The sequence below is a fragment of the Anabrus simplex genome, chromosome 4 (genome assembly GCF_040414725.1).
Source record: "Anabrus simplex isolate iqAnaSimp1 chromosome 4, ASM4041472v1, whole genome shotgun sequence".
NCBI lineage: Eukaryota > Metazoa > Arthropoda > Insecta > Orthoptera > Tettigoniidae > Anabrus > Anabrus simplex.
This window is the reverse complement of record NC_090268.1, coordinates 416,693,867-416,712,034: the sequence shown is the minus strand read 5'-3', so window position 1 is coordinate 416,712,034 and position 18,168 is coordinate 416,693,867. Positions and strand designations below refer to the sequence as shown.

General features: G+C 41.7%; 1 protein-coding gene across 1 annotated transcript in view; it reads right to left on the bottom strand.

Annotated features, from left to right (window-relative positions):
* Positions 1-17,929, bottom strand: part of LOC136872782 (uncharacterized) — a 46,956-nt gene extending 29,027 nt beyond the window's left edge. Inside the window, exons 1-2 of the mRNA XM_067146624.2 lie at positions 17,821-17,929; positions 8,753-9,121 (exon numbers count right to left, since the gene is read on the bottom strand). Of these exons, the coding sequence (XP_067002725.2) occupies positions 8,753-9,121 (369 nt within the window). The 5' untranslated portion in view covers positions 17,821-17,929. The remainder of the gene's footprint in view (positions 1-8,752; positions 9,122-17,820) is intronic.
* Positions 17,930-18,168: the final 239 nt, after the last annotated feature.

The following is an 18,168-nucleotide window of genomic DNA, read 5'->3' as shown; positions in this document are numbered from 1 at the left end:
TAACTGTGCGCTTTGGATGTAGATGTTTTGTTTGATGAAGTCATGGTTTTTGTGATAGTAGTCAGCTAGTGCCAAGTCGAAGGCAAATATGAGACTTCAGTCATCAGTTATGTAAAGTATTCCCGTGTAAATCCTGAATGTCGGCCCTAATGTCCACCCACACTTTGCCATATTTGTCAATAAACCAGACCAAGATCGCATTCTTAGCATATAGTGTATGCTTGTGTAGGATAGTTACCACGATCCTCTTGCCTGATAATGACATTGTTATCATGCCATTGCACGAGACAAATTTGCACGTCTCAGGCCATGTTACCTGAGGCCGGGACATTACCCAATCCTTAATCCTGCCTGACCCTGAAGAGTCTTAGATAGAAGAGAGAGGAGATTGAAGGACTCGTATAGAAGAAAGAAGAGATTGATGGAGAGACACCCTGACAAGTCCGGGTTAAGTATTATGTACGGTCCCCACGCATACAGCGTGTTGTGGGGAACTCTACGCAGGGTCATTTGAACTTCAGTTTATGTGTACACTGGTTTGTGGACAACACGTTTGCTCGATTTCTGGGGACACATGGAAGGTGTGGTGTGTGCTTCGACGTCAACGACCTTGATTAACGCCTGTGCACCTTCTCGACAAGAGTCGAGAATCCTCGAGCGGTTGCGCTAATCCATGATGGGGTGGCATGCGATATATGCTCATAGGAACATGAGCGCCCATGCCCGGGGGCAAGGTGGGGACGCCCCCCCCCCCACCAGCTCTCAGGGAAAGGACAAAATGTAATATAGCCAGGTGTTTTTCTTTCAAGAAAATTGTTTAAAAATCGGTATTAGGTAGAAGTGGTAGGAGGTACCGTGTGTGGAATTCTAACGTGGAATACAAGTCGCCATTCGTCTTCCAAAATATTAAAAATACTACATACCCCCAGGTCTAGCCCCCTCCCCTCGCCCAAACTATCCTATGGGCGTCCATGCATAGGAACATTCTTTCTTTTTTGATCCCACCATTCCCGATGTGTGTACAGAACTAGCTTGTACCCGCGGCTTACTACCGTTACATATTTTTACACCGTTCATTCTTCTTCTTCTTAATCTGTTTTCGCTCCAGGGTCGGTTTTCCCTTCCGACTCAGCCCGGGATCCCACCTCTACCGCCTCAAGGGCAGTGTCCTGGAGCTTCAGACTCTGGGTCGGGGGATATAACTGGGGAGGATGACCAGTACCTCACCCAGGCGGCCTCACCTGCTATGCTGAACATGGGCCTTGTGGAGTGATGGGAAGATTGGATGGGACAGGCAAGGAAAAGGGAAGGAAGCGGCCGTGGCCTTAAGTTAGGTACCATCTCGGCATTTGCCTGGAGGAGAAGTGGGGAAACCACGGAAAACCACTTCCAGGATGGCTGAGGTGGGAATCGAACCCACCTTTCCTCAGTTGACCTCCCGAGGCTGAGTGGACCCCGTTCCAGCCCTCGTACCACTTATCAAATTTCGTGATAGAGCCGGGAATCGAACCCGGACCTTCGGGGGCGGCAGCTAATCACGCTAACCACTACACCACAGAGGCGGACTACACCGTTCATTTCAAACCAAAATGAACAACTATTATTTATTAACACGCGTCATTTTTACATAAATTGCATGAGTTACATTAATTTATTTTTTATATTGTTACTTTCAATTCCTAAGATACCGGATTGGTGGATGGTACAAATAATATTAAAATAATATAAAAGACGATAATATATAAAAACAAACTAACTTTCCTAATAGAGATTACGCATAAACTTCATTAAGTGTCCTTCCATTTGGAGCTAAGATGTATGGAGTGTTTGCCTTTCCAACTCTTGAACAATCCACGTACAGTTCAGTCACTACTGATCTGTATTTAGGGCAGTCGCCCAGGTGGCAGTTTTCCTATCTGTTGTTTTCCAAGACTTTTCTTGAATGATTGCAAAGAAATTGGAAATTTATTGAACATCTCCCTTGGTAAGTTATTCCAATCCCTAACTCCCCTTCCTATAAACAAATATTTGCCCCAATTTTTCCTCTTGAATTCCAGCTTTATTTTTATATTGTAATATTTCCTACATTTAAAGACAACACTCAAAACTTATTCGTCTACTGACGTCATTCCACGCCATCTCTCTACTGACAGCTCGGAACATACCGCTTAGTCGAGCAGCTCGTCTCCTTTCTCCCAAGTCTTCTCAGCTCAAACTTTGCAATATTTTTGTAACGCTACTCTTATGTCGGAAATCACCCAGAACAAATCGATCTGATTTCCTTTGGATTTTTCCAGTTCTTGAATTATGTATTCCTAGTGAGGATACCATACCCTGGAACCATGCTCTAGTTGGGGTCTCACCAGGGACTTACATGCCTTCTCCTTTACATCCTTACTACAACCCCTAAATACCCTCATAACCATGTGCAGAAATCTGTACCCTTTATTTACAATCATATTTATGTGATTACCCCAATGAATATCTTTCGTTATATTAACACCTAGATACTTACAATGATCCCCAAAAGGAACTTTCACGCCATCAACGCAATAATTAAAACAGAGAGGACTTTTCCTATTTGTGAAACTCACAACCTTTTAACCCCGTTTATCGTCATACCATTGCCTTCTGTCCATCTCACAACATTATCGAGGACATTTTGCAGTTGTTCATAATCTTGTGACTTATTTATTACTCTCTACAGAATAACATCATCTGCAAAAAGTCTTATCTCTGATTCCACTTCTTTACTCATATCATTGATATATACAGGGTGAAAAAAAATGCCGCACGTGGAGGTTGGCATGCTGTTCCTCGTCGAAATTCACGACAAAAGTTTATCTTGAAAAACCTAGTCCCACCAATAGGTTTAATAGAAATGCGCGTTAAGAAATGAGGCTCTGGCAACGCTGTAACGACGTGCAGCGCGGCCAAGTACAGGTCACATGAACTCGGCGCTCCGCTGGAGCTGTCTCACTAGCTCAGTGAGACGAGGTAATGCCATAAAAGGCCGGCTGTGCGGACGCGACTCGAACGTCGGCGCGTCCGCGTCAAAAAATTTTCAGTTAATGTATCAAATTGTATCCAATGTACACCTCCACTATGCAATACACTAATGTTCTGTCTTACTGTTACAGTTACCTTTATTTAAACATTCAATCATAACATGAACTCCTTACAGACGTAAACGACCACTTTGTTTCGTCCATGGCACAAATAAAGCCTATACGTAGAACATAATAGTGGATACAGTAACATCGTCTCTATGCAATAAGGTACAACGAAACACAATACAGTACAGTACGGTAGGTAGGCTACACTGGATTGCCCATTATACTACGCTGAATAATTCCACAATGTACGTGTGACGTCCAGTCTTATCTTCACAGAGCCGGTACGTACACTTACGAGCAACGTTCACCTCACAGCAGATGTTCAAAATGACCACCTTGCATTTGCAAACACTGCGCCAATCGCTGGAGCATACTTTGCCGGACTCTACGCAACGCACCTGCATCCACCATTGCCGATGCAGCATGCACGCGAGCAATTAGGTCTTGTACATCCATGGGTGGAATACTATAAACATGTTCCTTTAAGTGTCCCCACAAATAAAAATCTAGTGGATTAAGGTCCGGGGAACGTGGAGGCTAGAACATTGGAACTCTACGACCAATCCATTTCCCTGGAAACGCTTCATTTAACCAGTTACGCACAATCATTCCAAAGTGTGGCGGTGCACCATCATGCTGAAACCATAGCTGTCGCCGAATACCAAATGGAAAGTTTTCTAAAGCGTCAGGCAAAGTATTGCCCAGAAACGTACGATAGCTGGGTGCATTCAACTTGTCCGCAATAGGTAAGGGCCTAAAAGCACCCCTCCCACGATTCCAGCCCATAGGTTTATGCCAAAGCGTGCCTGAAAGCCACGTTCACGGATGGCATGTGGGTTGTGGTCAGACCAGTAATGGCCGTTGTGATGGTTGAAAATACCTTACTGAGTGAAGCTACTTTCGTCACTTCATATCACATTCTTTATGAAATGTTCGTTATCTTCAACGCGTTGCAAAAGCCATTCATAGCACTGTACTCGTTGAATTCGGTCTTCTGGCCGCTGGTGTTGACTTAACTTGTAATGATATGGCTGCAGTTTTTCGTCGTGCAACACGTCAACAACCAGCGTTTGAGATACCTGGAACTGCCTTGCAATATCACGGGTACTTCGCCGAGATGATTGGTGAACGTCTTCAAGAATGTCGTCCTCTGTTTGTGGAGTACGTCTAGTCCTTGGACGACCTCTGTCCATTACTTGTGGACGAAGATTACCGGTACCGAGCTCGATAGCTGCAGTCGCTTAAGTGCGGCCAGTATTAAGTATTCGGGAGATAGTGGGTTCGAACCCCACTGTTGGCAGCCCTGAAGATGGTTTTCCATGGTTTACCATTTTCACACCAGGCTAATGCTGGGGCTGTACCTTAATTAAGGCCACGGCCGCTTTCTTCCCACTCCTAGCCTTTTCCTGTCCCATCGTCGCCACAAGACCTATCTGTGTCGGTGCGACGTAAAAGCAACTTGTAAAAAAAGATTACCGGTTTCCCGCAGGCGTTGCTCAAGGCGACGAAAAACGTTCTTATCAGGATGGCTCCTTTCAAGGTACCGCGCTGCATACTCACGAGCAACAGCAGCAGAAGCTTGGTTATCGGTTGCACCCAACACTAAAGCATATCGACGTATTCGCCGTTTGTGTACTCCATCAGGAAGCCGTCCTACATGCACTTCACAGTACCAGTTATGGTTGTACACTGCGTGGTTAGTCGACTCATGCATTCATTTGAATGGATCACACTGTCATGTGTTCGACTACTGTCATGTGACAACAGGATGTGCCTCTGTGGTGTAGTGGTTAGCGTGATTAGCTGCCACCCCCGGAGGCCCGGGTTCGATTCCCCGGGTCTGCCACGAAATTTGAAAAATGGTACGAGGGCTGGAACGGGGTCCACTCAGCCTCGGGAGGTCAACTGAGTAGAGGTGGGTTCGATTCCCACCTCAGCCATCCTGGAAGTGGTTTTCCGTGGTTTCTCACTTCTCCTCCAGGCGAATGCCGGGATGGTACCTAACTTAAGGCCACGGCCGCTTCCTTCCCTCTTCCTTGCCTATCCCTTCCAATCTTCCCCATCCCTCCACAAGGCCCCTGTTCAGCATAGCAGGTGAGGTCGCCTGGGCGAGGTACTGGCCATACTCCCCAGTTGTATCCCCGACCAAGAGTCTGAAGCTCCAGGACACTGCCCTTGAGGCGGTAGAGGTGGGATCCCTCGCTAAGTCCGAGGGTAAAAACCGAACCTGGAGGGTAAACAGGTGATGATGATGATGATGATGATGATGATGACAACAGGATGTCATGCTTACAAACGCAGTTACACGACGGGAACTAGAGACCTGACGTCACACACACACACACACACACACACACACACACAAAAGAAAAAATCCTAACGTAGATTCGAGTCGTTCCATGGTGCATGCAGGTTTGATAACCCAGCCGTCTACTCAGTGAGCTGCAAAGGCGGGTACGGTAGAGCGGGAAGATGCACGTTTCTCTATTATAGTCTGATGCGCTGCAGGATGTGACAGTGTTGCCAGCCTCACGTTTTCGACTTGTTTTCCAGCAGCGCCAGGATCCGATTTGGTTATAGAAACTTTTGTCTTGCAATGGGATGAGGAATCGCATGCCGACGTCCAAGTGCGACATTTTTGTTCACCCAGTATAAGAAAACATAAAGGTCCAATAATACTGCCTTGAATAATTCCCCACTTAATTATTACAGGGTCAGATAAAGATTCGCCTACTCTAATTCTCTGAGTTCTATTTTCTAGAAATATAGCAACCCATTCAGTCACTCTTTTGTCTAGCCCAATTGCACTCATTTTTGGCAGTAGATAGGTCATTCGCGATACAACCATTTGACCTCCTGAACCCAGGATGTCTGCTGTAACTTGCTGGAATCCTACAAGATGGGCTTCAGTGGAATAACCTTTCCTAAACCCGAACTGCCTTCTATCGAACCACTTATTAATTTCGCAAACATGTCTAATATTATCAGAAAGAATGCTTTCCCAAAGCTTACATGCAATGCATGTCAAACTGACTGGCCTGTAATTTTCAGCTTTATGTCCAACACCCTTTCCTTTATACACAGGGGTTACTATAGCAACTGCCCATTCATTTGGTATAGCTCCTTCATGCAAACAATAATCAAATATGTACTTCAGTACAGAGTAATAAATAAGTTACAAGATTGTGAGCAACTGCAAAATGCCCTCGATAATTTTTTGAGATGGATAGAATACAATGGTATGATAATAAACGGGGTTAAAAGTCAGGTTTTGAGTTTCACAAATAGGAAAAGTCCTCTCAGTTTTAATTACTGCGTTGATGGCGTGAAAGTTACTTTTGGGGATCATTGTAAGTACCTAGGTGTTAATATAATGAAAGATATTCATTGGGGTAATCACATAAATGGGATTGTAAATAAAGGGTACAGATCTCTGCACATGGTTATGAGGGTGTTTAGGGGTTGTAGTAAGGATGAAAAGGAGAGGGCATATAAGTCTCTGGTATGACCCCAACTAGAGTATGGTTCCACTGTATGGGACCCTCACCAGGATTACTTGATTCAAGAACTGGAAAGAATCCAAAGAAAAGCAGCTTGATTTGTCCTGGGTGATTTCCGACAAAAGAGTAGCGTTACAAAAATGTTGCAAAGTTTTGGCTGGGAAGACTTGGGAGAAAGGAGACGAACTGCTCGACTAAGTGGTATGTTCCGAGCTCTCAGTGGAGAGACGTCCGGCTCCATGGTTACATGGTTAGCGTGCTGGCCTTAAGTCACAGGGGTCCGGGGTTCGATTCCCTGCAGGGTCGGGAATTTTAACACTCATTGGTTAAATACTCTGGCACGGGGGCTGGGTGAATGTGTCGTCTTCATCATCAGTTCATCCTCATCATGACGCGCAGGTCGCCTGCACCTGGCGAGCCGAACATGTCCTCGGACACTCCCGGCACTAAAAGTCATTCGCCATTTCATTTCATTTCAGTGGAGAGATGGCGTGGAATGACATCAATAGACGAATAAGTTTGAGTTTTGTCTTTAAAAGTAGGAAAGATCACAATATGAAGATAAAGTTGGAATTCAAGAGGACGGATTGGGGAAAATATTCGTTTATAGGAAGGGAATTGGATTGGAATAACTTATCATGGGTGTTGTTCAATAAATTTCCAATTTCTTTGCAATCATTTAAGAAAAGGCTAGGAAAACAACAGATAGGGCATCTGCCACCAGAGCGACTGCCCTAAATACAGATCAGTAGTGATTGAAACTCAAACGAACGGGGAACTGCAGACCTCTAAACTGAAGTGGTATATCCGAAGGGATGACTTGAATCCGAGGAATGAATATTACTTCGTCCGCGGCATGTTCAGTCATGATGGTGGCTTCAATAATATTCGGCATTAGTTTCTTGACTGAGAGTCGTGTTCCATTGCAGTGGGATGAAGGATTCATGTTCCTGAGAAAGCTAATCGGTGCCAAAATAGTCCACTCTAAGATGTTCATGGGTACTCCAGGTTACTCCAAGTTGTTCAAAAACTCTGTCGTCTAGTTGACAGCCTCATCTGTATTACATGTTGTATCGATAGACTTGTAAATTTGTAGAACACCGGGTAATTCTTATAAACGTTGCTTGTTGATGATGTTCACAGCTTCATATCTTGGAGCATGTATTGATCTTTGATACACCCATACGTGATCGGTGAAATGCTCTATCCACCTATGTTAAAAATGTCAGATCTCTGCGTGCCGTAGATTTGGCTAGGCGGCGCACACATACACACAGGGAAACGCTTCCGGATATCACGGACTGAATACGGCTCCTTGTGTCGGGAAACGAAAATGTCTTCCTATGCCATGGACTTAAAATAGCACCCTGAGAGACATATGTATTATTATTCCTAGTTTATTATTATTTACCTCATGTACTATATGTTATAAGATTGATTTGGTTGAAATGAAATACTGTTCATGTTTTATTGTTGATATAGCGAAATCGTCGTACTCCCTAAAACTTTCAGTGAGTAAAATTTATATTGGGTAATTATGAAATAAATAAAACGATTAAAATGAATATAAACAATGAATGAAAATTAATTTAAAATGAACAATTATTGAATGCGAAAATGAAAAATCTGGCTTCGATGTGCATTTATATCCCTTTCCATCGACCTATTTTAAAAGTTTCAGATCTCTGCATAAAGAATCATCTAAGAATACGCCCATAATTCAGATCTCTGCGTGCCATACGCCCGTACACATACACACAGACGGACACTTCCAGATATCACGAACTGAATAAGGCTCCTCAGGTCGGAGACCGAAAATGGCTTCCTACGCAATGGACTTAAAATGGCTCCTTGTCTTGTATTACTTATCTCATGTACGTTTCCTAGCGACAGCGAATCTATTGTCACATTCCAACATACGTTCTCCACTGGTTTTCGTTCATAACTCCCGAACGAACGCGAAAAGGAAAAATCCGGTTTCGAGGTGCATTTGGACCTTCTTCCATCCACCTAAGTTAAACACTTCAGATCACCACGTGCCATAGACACACACACACACACACACACACACACACACACACACACACACACACACACACAAACATTTCCTTTCATTATTAACCATTGATCACTTACTTGTGTATCTTTTCCCTTGTCACTGTTGTACACCACCCCTGTGACGTTGCACCCGGCGATTACAGGTCCATTGTCGCCATTTGTGAGAGCTACCAGAGCCACCCGCTGTTTGATCATCTCCCGCCATAAGCTCTGAATCTCTCTCACGGACACCGGATCATTCCAGAACTTAGTGGTTGAAGACAAGGGCTCGTCGTGCAGGAAATACTCCGTCATGTGAGCCACCACATCCTCTGCTAGGTCATCCGTCACGTCCTGAACCCAGAAGTTCGGCACCTTTCCGTTCTCGACGGCCCTTTTGCCCTCGAAGCGTCGCCAAACCGAGGGGAAAGGAACAGTGTCCGGCCTCGTCCATCGCGGCGTCGTCATCTATAGGACCACAGAGAAGAAGATGTACAGTCTTCGACTAAAAACCTAAGCTCCCCATTGCGATGTCCACCATTTATAACGTCCTTACGTCAATACGTTGCCCACATTACGTTTCAATGAAAGTTTTATAACAATTCCTAAAACGCAATTCATTCCAACCCTACAAAGGAAAATACTTCTCATGTGAATAAAAGTTAAAAATACTTCATGCAACACTAAAAGACGATATTAATGCTCATGTCAATAAGAGTAAAATCGTACGAGACTTAGTCGCTGGTTTCGACATAATGTCTCAAGTTTAAACACCATGAGTACGAGCAGCTCCCGATTAGCCATTGAGTAAAGAAGCGGAATCAGAGATACGGCTTTTTGCGGATGATATTATTCTGTACTGAGTAATAAATAAGTTACAAGATTGTGAGAAGCTGCAAAATGAACTAGATAATGTTGTGAGATGAACAGAAGGCAATGGTATGATGATAAACGGGGTTAATAGTCAGGTTGTGAGTTTCACAAATAGGAAAAGTCCTCTCGGTTTTATTTATTGCGTTGATGGGGTGAAAGTTTCTTTTGGGGATCATTGTAAGTACCTAGGTGTTAAAAACAAGGAAAGATCATTGCGGTAATCACATAAATATGATTGAAAATAAAGGGTACAGGTCTCTGCACATGGTAATGAAGGTATTTAGGGGTTGTGGTAAGAATGTAAAGGAGAGGGCATATAAGTCTCTAGTAAGACCCCAACTAGACTATGGTTCCAATGTATGTGACCCTCACCAGGATTACTTGATTCAAGAAATGGAAAAAAAAATCCAAAGAAAAGCAGCTCAATTTCTTCTGGGTGATTTCCGACAAAGAGTAGCGTTACGAAAATATTACAAAGTTTGGGCTGGGAAGACTTGGGAGAAAGGAGACGAGCTGCTCGACTAAGCGGTATGTTACGAGTTAACAGTGGAGAGATGGTGTAGAATGACATTAGTAGACGAATAAGTTCGAGTGGTGTCTTTAAAAGTAGGAAAGATCACAATATGAAGATAAAATTGGAATGCAAGGGGACAAATTGTGGCAAATATTTGTTTATAGGAAGGGGAGTTAGGGATTGGAATAAATTAACAAGGAAGATGTTCATTAAATTTCCAAATTCTTTGCTATTGTGTAAGAAAAGACTAGATAAACAACAGATAGAAAATCTGCCACCTAGGCGACTGCCCTAAATGCAGATCAGTGGTGAGGGATAATGTGATGCTATTCATGATCCTGTCTCGTTATATACGACATGACTCATCAGTTGTTTGCTTGTTCCTTAATTCATACATTCCCAATTAATTTTTGAACTGTCATTTAGTGAAATCATTGTTCGTAACGTAAAAGTATTTTGTAACTGAAATATTTCCAGTCCGCCTCTGTGGTGTAGCGGTTAGTGTGATTAGCTGCCACCCCCGGAGGCCCGGGTTCGATTCCCGGCTCTGCCACGAAATTTGAAAAGTGGTACGAGGGATGGAACGGTGTTCACTCAGCCTCGGGAGGTCAACTGAGTAGAGGTGGGTTCGATTCCCACCTCAGTCATCCTGGAAGTGGTTTTCCGTGGTTTCCCACTTCTCGTCCAGGCAAATGCCGGGATGGTACCTGACTTAAGGCCACGGCCGCTTTCTTCCCTCTTCCTTGTATATCCCTTCCAATCTTCCCGCAAGGCCCCTGTTCAACATAGCAGGTGAGGCCGCCTAGGCGAGGTACTGGCCATTCTCCCCAGTTGTATCCCCCGACCCAGAGTCTGAAGCTCCAGGACACTGGCCTTGAGGCGGTAGAGGTGGGATGCCTCGCTGAGTCGGAGGGAAAAGCCAACCCTGGAGGGTAAACAGATTAATAAGGAAAGAAAAACGTTGTTTTTTAAAATTAACACTGAAATGCTATTTGGTAATTGGGGTGTTCCCAACTAATGTTCATATTTAACAGTAGCGGCGATTGGGAATTAGAAGTGTGGGCTGGGAGCACAAAAGCACAAAAGTTATAGACAACAAGAATAAGTTCCCGTGTTTTAGGGATGTAGCAGGAAGGGAATAGGGGAGTTGGGTACATCAAAATTCCAGACTGACGAATGCGCGTGGCAAGAGGGTGAATCATACATGTGTCCTAGTCTTGTCTTGTCTTGCCTTGATAATTTGATGGGCTTCGCGGAATAGCGGTGTACCCAGTCACAGAACCTATAATAAAACCCAAAGTATGGAGGAGGCGAAAACGCAAGAGATAAAATTTAAAAGGAGGGTAAAAATTCAACTACTAATCTACACCTGTGTCCTAGACCCTGCTTAAATATAGCCCTGCTACCCTTCCTCACAGCACACGCTACACGTTGCCGCACGAGTCTCCACTACTTGCTGTCGCGCTGTACGAATCAGTTAGCCGCGAGGAATGACACTTTTGTGCGTATTTTCACCAAGTATTTTTCTTAATAATTAAAGATGTTAAAGGAAAGAAGTAGCTGATAAACAATAGGGTTCGTACAAATTGTCTTTTTAATAATTCCCTACCGGGCGAGTTGGCCGTGCGGTTAGGAGCGCGCAGCTGTGAGCTCGCATGCGGGAGATAGCAAAAAATATAATTCCCAGTTTCAGGTTAAAATGGAATAAAAATGCAATGTGTCCTTCACAAAGTGGGGGAGCAACTGCTACACTCCCTCGCCACACTAATCGCCACCATTGTCTTTAACTCTGAACTGTTAATGATCAATTAAAATGGTACAACTTATTAGTAAACCGCAATATAACCATTTATTTTCCTAACTTAACTGTGAACTACGCATTACTTATTAAAACTAACAATGATATGCTATTTAATATGTATTTCCTACTGAACATTGTAACTCCGCCATAACCGGTCCCAAGCCCGGCTAAGAAAGGAAGAGGGACTCTGGTTACACTCTGTAGAGATCTAAATTGACAACAGTATGAGCAGGAAGTAGCGACGAACATCAAATCATGAAGTATTCAGAGGGCGGACAAAGACGCTAAGGGGTCAGCCCGCATCTTCGAGAAAACGTTATTACTGAAACTGCAACAAAGAGAAACCGGACAAAAAAAAAACAGATGATTTTTAGCATGAAACAGGTCACGAAAATTAGAAGAGATGAGGGAGGACGGCAAATCCTGGGCAGACTTACAGCTGAATGCCAGGAGACGGAACCAATGGAGGACTTTTGTTTCAGCCCTTTGCTCCGAAAGAGAACACAGGATATAAGTCAAGTAAGTCCCTGAACATTGTACTTCTATTTAAGAAATTTATTTATTTATTTATTTATTTATTCATTTATTTATTTATTTATTTATTTATTTATTTATTTATTTATTTATTTATTTATTTATTTATTTATTTATTTATTTATTTATTGACTTTAGCAGTGACGAAGTTAGGGTTCATGGCCCTCTCTTACACTGAACCACATAATTAATTTACAGATAATACATATATAAAAGAAATGTACTATTCTATCATAAAATCAAAAATAAGCTAAAAATTACAGATTTGAACAACATATAATGAAGAAAGAAACCAGAGTTCAACAAATAAAATAGAATAAAATTCGGAGCGTAAAGATAATGAGAAAGAGACGAAGTCATAATGAAAAAGTAAGATACAAACTGGAAAAATAAGCAATGCATAAAGAGAACACCATAAGTAATAAAGTAAATGGAAATATAAGTATAGCCATAAAAGTGATCTATGTACATGATTAAGAAGCTAAATATTATGCACATTACATTATTATAATAATAATAACCACAATCACACAACCTATCATACGTCATCATACACACGAAACAATCACGCGAAACAATCAGCGGTATTCATCAGGTAATCTCTACATGCAGTCTTAAATTTCGATATTGAGTCTGAGTTCGTGACAGCATCTGGGAGTGAATTCCAAAGTCTGACCCAGCCACAACGAAAGATCTGTTACATATCGAAGAGTGGTTGTGTAACGGTTCAAATCCCGTTACAAGATGATATCTGTATTTTTATTATTTTATCTGTATTTTTTATTATTATTATTATTATTATTATTATTATTATTATTATTATTATTATTATTATTATTATTATGTCAGTATTATTATTATTTTATCTGTGATATTGTTACTATTATTGTAATTATCCGTTTTATTCAATTCGATTTTGCAATTGCCTGTTGCTTGCAAGATTGTACTTAGATGTATGCATATATACGTATGTGTAGATTATCATTAAACACCTGTACAGTGAGAATTGTTGTATATATCAGAGATTGGGTGTGACGTTGGGACATTGTGCAAGATTAGTGGCGATTCTGCCAAGTCATCGCCGCGCCATGGCTATGTCATCGTATTTATTTAGATATGCGCTCAGAGAGTTAGTCGCCGCGGGGCTATTTCACCACTGTATGTAATATTTGCCGCGTAGGTGGGAGTATGTCATTGTTATTTCTGGAGATTACGTAGTTGTGTCAACCAACGTCTATATAAGGTGGATGCATATTGTAGCGTCAGTCATTACTTATACGGATGCAGTACAGTGAAGTAGTCTACTAGATCAAGAGGCCTTAGTTGGTCAGTCAACCAGTGTGAACGAGAGATGGTGAAGACTCAGTGAGCCATTATTGGTCATTGAGAGAGTGAGACCAAATGGTTGGTCCGTCACTTAGTGGAAGACGCGGACGCAAGGCTTACCAAGGAGTCAGAGAGGGCAACCCTGGACCTGCCAAGAGGTCTTACCATATTGACTTACAAAGAAGTCAGATGATATGGAGAAGAAGCAGTCGCAAGGATGTATCACCACGTTAGGCGTGACACATCTACAGTAAACACCAGAGCAAAGGAATACGTCGTAATTACACTCAAAGTGTTGAAGGTACAGTCAAGTGAATCAGTGAGGGAAATATTTCGTATAAATTGTTAAATGTCCGGTCAAGAAGAATTCTAATTCATGCCTAGTTTCTTTCAGTTGCAATGTCATAATTTCATATTCTCATCTGTTTTATCGCAACAAGACTCACTATTTTTTGATATATTATTTAAAGAATATATATTGTTCTATCAAACGAATTCTTAGTTTCATTTCATTGTAAGTAAAATATCTTAACCTCAAAATTAATGGGGAAACCGAACGCCAATCTCCTTTTCCCAGAACTTATATGGTATGTTGTCAAAAGTAAGCTTATTACCCCACACCCTAGAGATGGTCAAGAGTCTCATTCTATTATTGCTGTACTGAGTGACAGCTGGCGCCCTTCAAATAACGTATGTGTAAGTAAGCAGGTAACAAGTAAGTGTGAGTACAAGGTTCGACGAGTGTGTATTTTATTTAATGAATATTAATTTTCATAATTTCCATTATAAATGCAAATATTCAGATTTCCCATATTAAATTCAGATTAATATGTTTGTAAAATTAGTCAGTCAGCGACTTAGAAAGCTCACAGTTGACGAGAATAGCGAGGGAAGTGCCAGATCTAGTGTTACAATTATGGAATGAAGATAATAAATGGAATTTTGAAGAGATGTATTTGGGTAGATTTTCCTTCTGAGTTCGATATGTCAACGTAAGTACGTGGAATTTCCGTCGCCTCTCGGGCTTCAGCCAAGAAAGAAATGTGTAGCTAGGGGTTATGTGAGCATCGTAACTCGAGTTAAAAACAAATCGAAGACCAGAGTTCAATGCTCGTTGAAGTTTCATAGTTAGTTCACGGGTCGCATCAATGAGGACAATGTCGCAGTAGTCAAGTATTGGTAGTATCAAAGTTTGGAGTAATTTTATCTTTACGTCTTGTGGCAAAATGTCCTTATGTCGTTTCAGAGGGTGTAGCGTCGCGTACATCTTTTTACATGAATTTCTTGCGTGTGCAGACCAGTCAAGACTTTCAGTCAGGGTCATACCTAGGTTCTTCACTTCCTTACTGAACGGGATTACGGTGGCATTTAATGTCACCGGAGGAATAGCATAATGTTTATACATGATGTTTAATAATTTCTGAGAACCGATCATTATTGTTTGAGATTTTTGGAGGTTGGGGAGGAGAGAGTTTTCACTGGCGTACACACTGAGTTGATGAAGGTCGGAGTTAATATATCTTATTGCATTCGATATATCATTTATATTAACGTGGCAGTAAATTTGGAGATCGTCGGCAAAGAGGTGATATCTATTATACTTTTTTTTTTGCTAGGGGCTTTACGTCACACCGACAAAGATAGGTCTTATGGCATACTTTATTTTAGAGGAGATGTCATTTATATAGAGGGCAAACAAAAGGGGACCAAGAACAGAACCTTGGGGGTTCCTGCCATCCGGAGTCGCCACTGAGAAGCAGTATCGTGTACTGTAATACGTTGTACACGATCTGTAAGGCATGCTGTGAAAAATGTTAAAGCAACATTACCGAAAAACGAATTGAGCTTCATCAGCAATGTCTGGATGTTCATCGTGTCAAAAGCACTGCTGAAGTCAAGGAGTGTGAGTATTGTCACTTGTCTTTCGTCCATTGCTTGTCTGATGTCCTCAGTCACTTTGAGTAAGGCAGTGGCTGTGCTATGACCCTTCTTGAAGCCAGATTGCAGCGGGTCAAGAAGAGAGTGAGCCTGAAGGTATTCCAGTATTTGCGCATGTACCAACCGTTCTAACGCTTTGGAAAGAACAGGGAGAATCGAAATGAGACGGTAATCGGATAGGAGTTTCGAACCTGGGTTTTTAGGAAGTGGAATTACATTGGCGTACTTCCAAATTGTCGGTAATGTGCAGTTTCTGAGACAGTAATTAAAAATATGGGTGAGAGTGGGTAGAATAGCGCCAATAATATTATGTATGAAAGTAATAGGAATTTCATCGACACCACTTGCTTTGGATTTAATAGAATACAAGACGTTCTTAACTTCATTGGTGCTGACGATACGAAAGGCAAAGCAGGGGCGATTTTGTGGGACAGGTGCTGGGACGTTATTTACGTGTGGTATGTTAAGCGGATTAGACTGAGCTCTCTCTTCCGTGAAATACTCATTTAAATCGTCGAGTGGATTGTCAGGTACCTGAAGCTGTACATGTGTTTTTCCTATGCCCATGGCTCGGAGATGCCTCCAGGCACTAGCCGTATTTAGGTTACTTACTGATTCGCGAACATATTTAAATTTAATATTACGGATGATTTTTTTTAAGTTTTATTCTTAATTATTCTATACTGTTCATAGTCATTTGGGTCCTGAGTACGTTTTGTAATGTCGGTAAAGAGCATCACGTTGAGACATTATATTTTTAACTGCAGAGGTTAGCCATGGATTAGGTTTGCGGGATAGGATATTCTGATCTGTCTTTTCGGTGCATGTTTAATGTATAGATTGTGTATTAATGAATTAAATGTATTTATTTTTTCATCAATGTCTGTCAGGTTTAAAATGCTATTCCACGGAAGATTGTAGGCATCGTGTCTTAATTCATAGATGTCAATATCTTTCATATTCCTGCACGTTATATACCTAGGTTTATATTTTGGAACGCGAAGTGAGTACGCAAGAAATATAAGATCGTGGGTGGACACGGCCGGTACTGAAATTTGTCCGTGGTTACCACTTTCTGAGGGTTGTTTGTTACTTTAAGATCTATTAAGGTGTGGGAGATGTTGTTGGCAGTACGTACGTGGTTAGTAAGGTAAGGATATTCAAGTCATATGAGGAAAACAAGTCTTCTAGTTTCTTAGTATCGTATTTCTTCGTAAGTAAATTTGTATTGAAGTCCCCTAATATAATGATATGTTGATAGGCTGGTAGCAAGTTAAGTAATAATAATAATGTTATTTGTTTTACGTCCCACTAACTACTTTTTAAGGTCTTCGGAGACGCCGAGGTGCCGGAATTTAGTCCCGCAGGAGTTCTTTTACGTGCCAGTAAATCTACCGACACGGGGCTGTCGTGTTTGAGCACCTTCAAATACCACCGGACTGAGCCAGGATCGAACCTGCCAGGTTGGGGTTAGAAGGCCAGCGCCTTAACCGTCTGAGCCACTCAGCCCGGCAGCAAGTTAAGTACGTGCGTTTCAAACTCGATCAAGTAAGATACTTTAGGTGGTCTGTAAACCACTCCAATAAGTATTTTCTGTCCACTAGCAACTACTTCAACGAACATAAACTCCGTCCTCGGCAATTCACCGGTTGATGAGATACAAATGACACGGCTCTTCATGTCATCTCTACAGTAGAGAACAATACCTCTACCCCTCTTATTTGTACGATCATGGCGCCGCTTTGACAGTGCGAAGCTATTTAGAAAATTAAATGTGCTATTGAACTGCTATTTAGGAAATTCACTGTTCAAAATCAAAAGTGAACTGCTACTTACTAATTAAACGTTGCTAACCTAACATTCAACAACTATGTAGTAAATGCAATGTACCGATATCTATTTTAACACTGAACTGTTATTTAGTAAATTCAGTGTTTCGATCTTAACAATCAGTAATTTATTTTTTCTTAACTTAACTTAACTGAAGAGTGATTTCGTATTTAGTTATTAAAATGTTTCCAACTTGACAGTGAACCGGTATTTAGCCATTTAACGGTGAGAATTTAGTGAATTTAATAAACTCAGTGTTCACACTGAGGCTGCTATAGCCTAAAGTAAAGAGTGTACTGTTATTTAGTAACTTAACATTGAACTAATATTACAAAAATTGTGCATGCTCACAGCTGCCTTGTTGTTCGCCTGTCTTCAATCTACTGCCTTGCCTCCTTTCACGGTCTTAAGTCCTTCTTATCACTGGTGAATACGTCACAGCTGTTGGCATACGTTATCTATACGGTAGTAATCAGTAAAGTGATCGTATAATTATAATTCCTTCACAGAACGCGAGTCTTTAGGGTATCACTAACATTTTTTTTTTCACATGAGTATGGAATGGTACCAAACTTTGGAAGGGAAAATAACATTACTCCATTTTGTGTTATTTGGCATAGAGACATTTAGTGGCTGTCATCACTAGGCGAGACTAGTCAGACTTTCAAAATGACTTTCCTAAAACAAAATGTGTGCGTC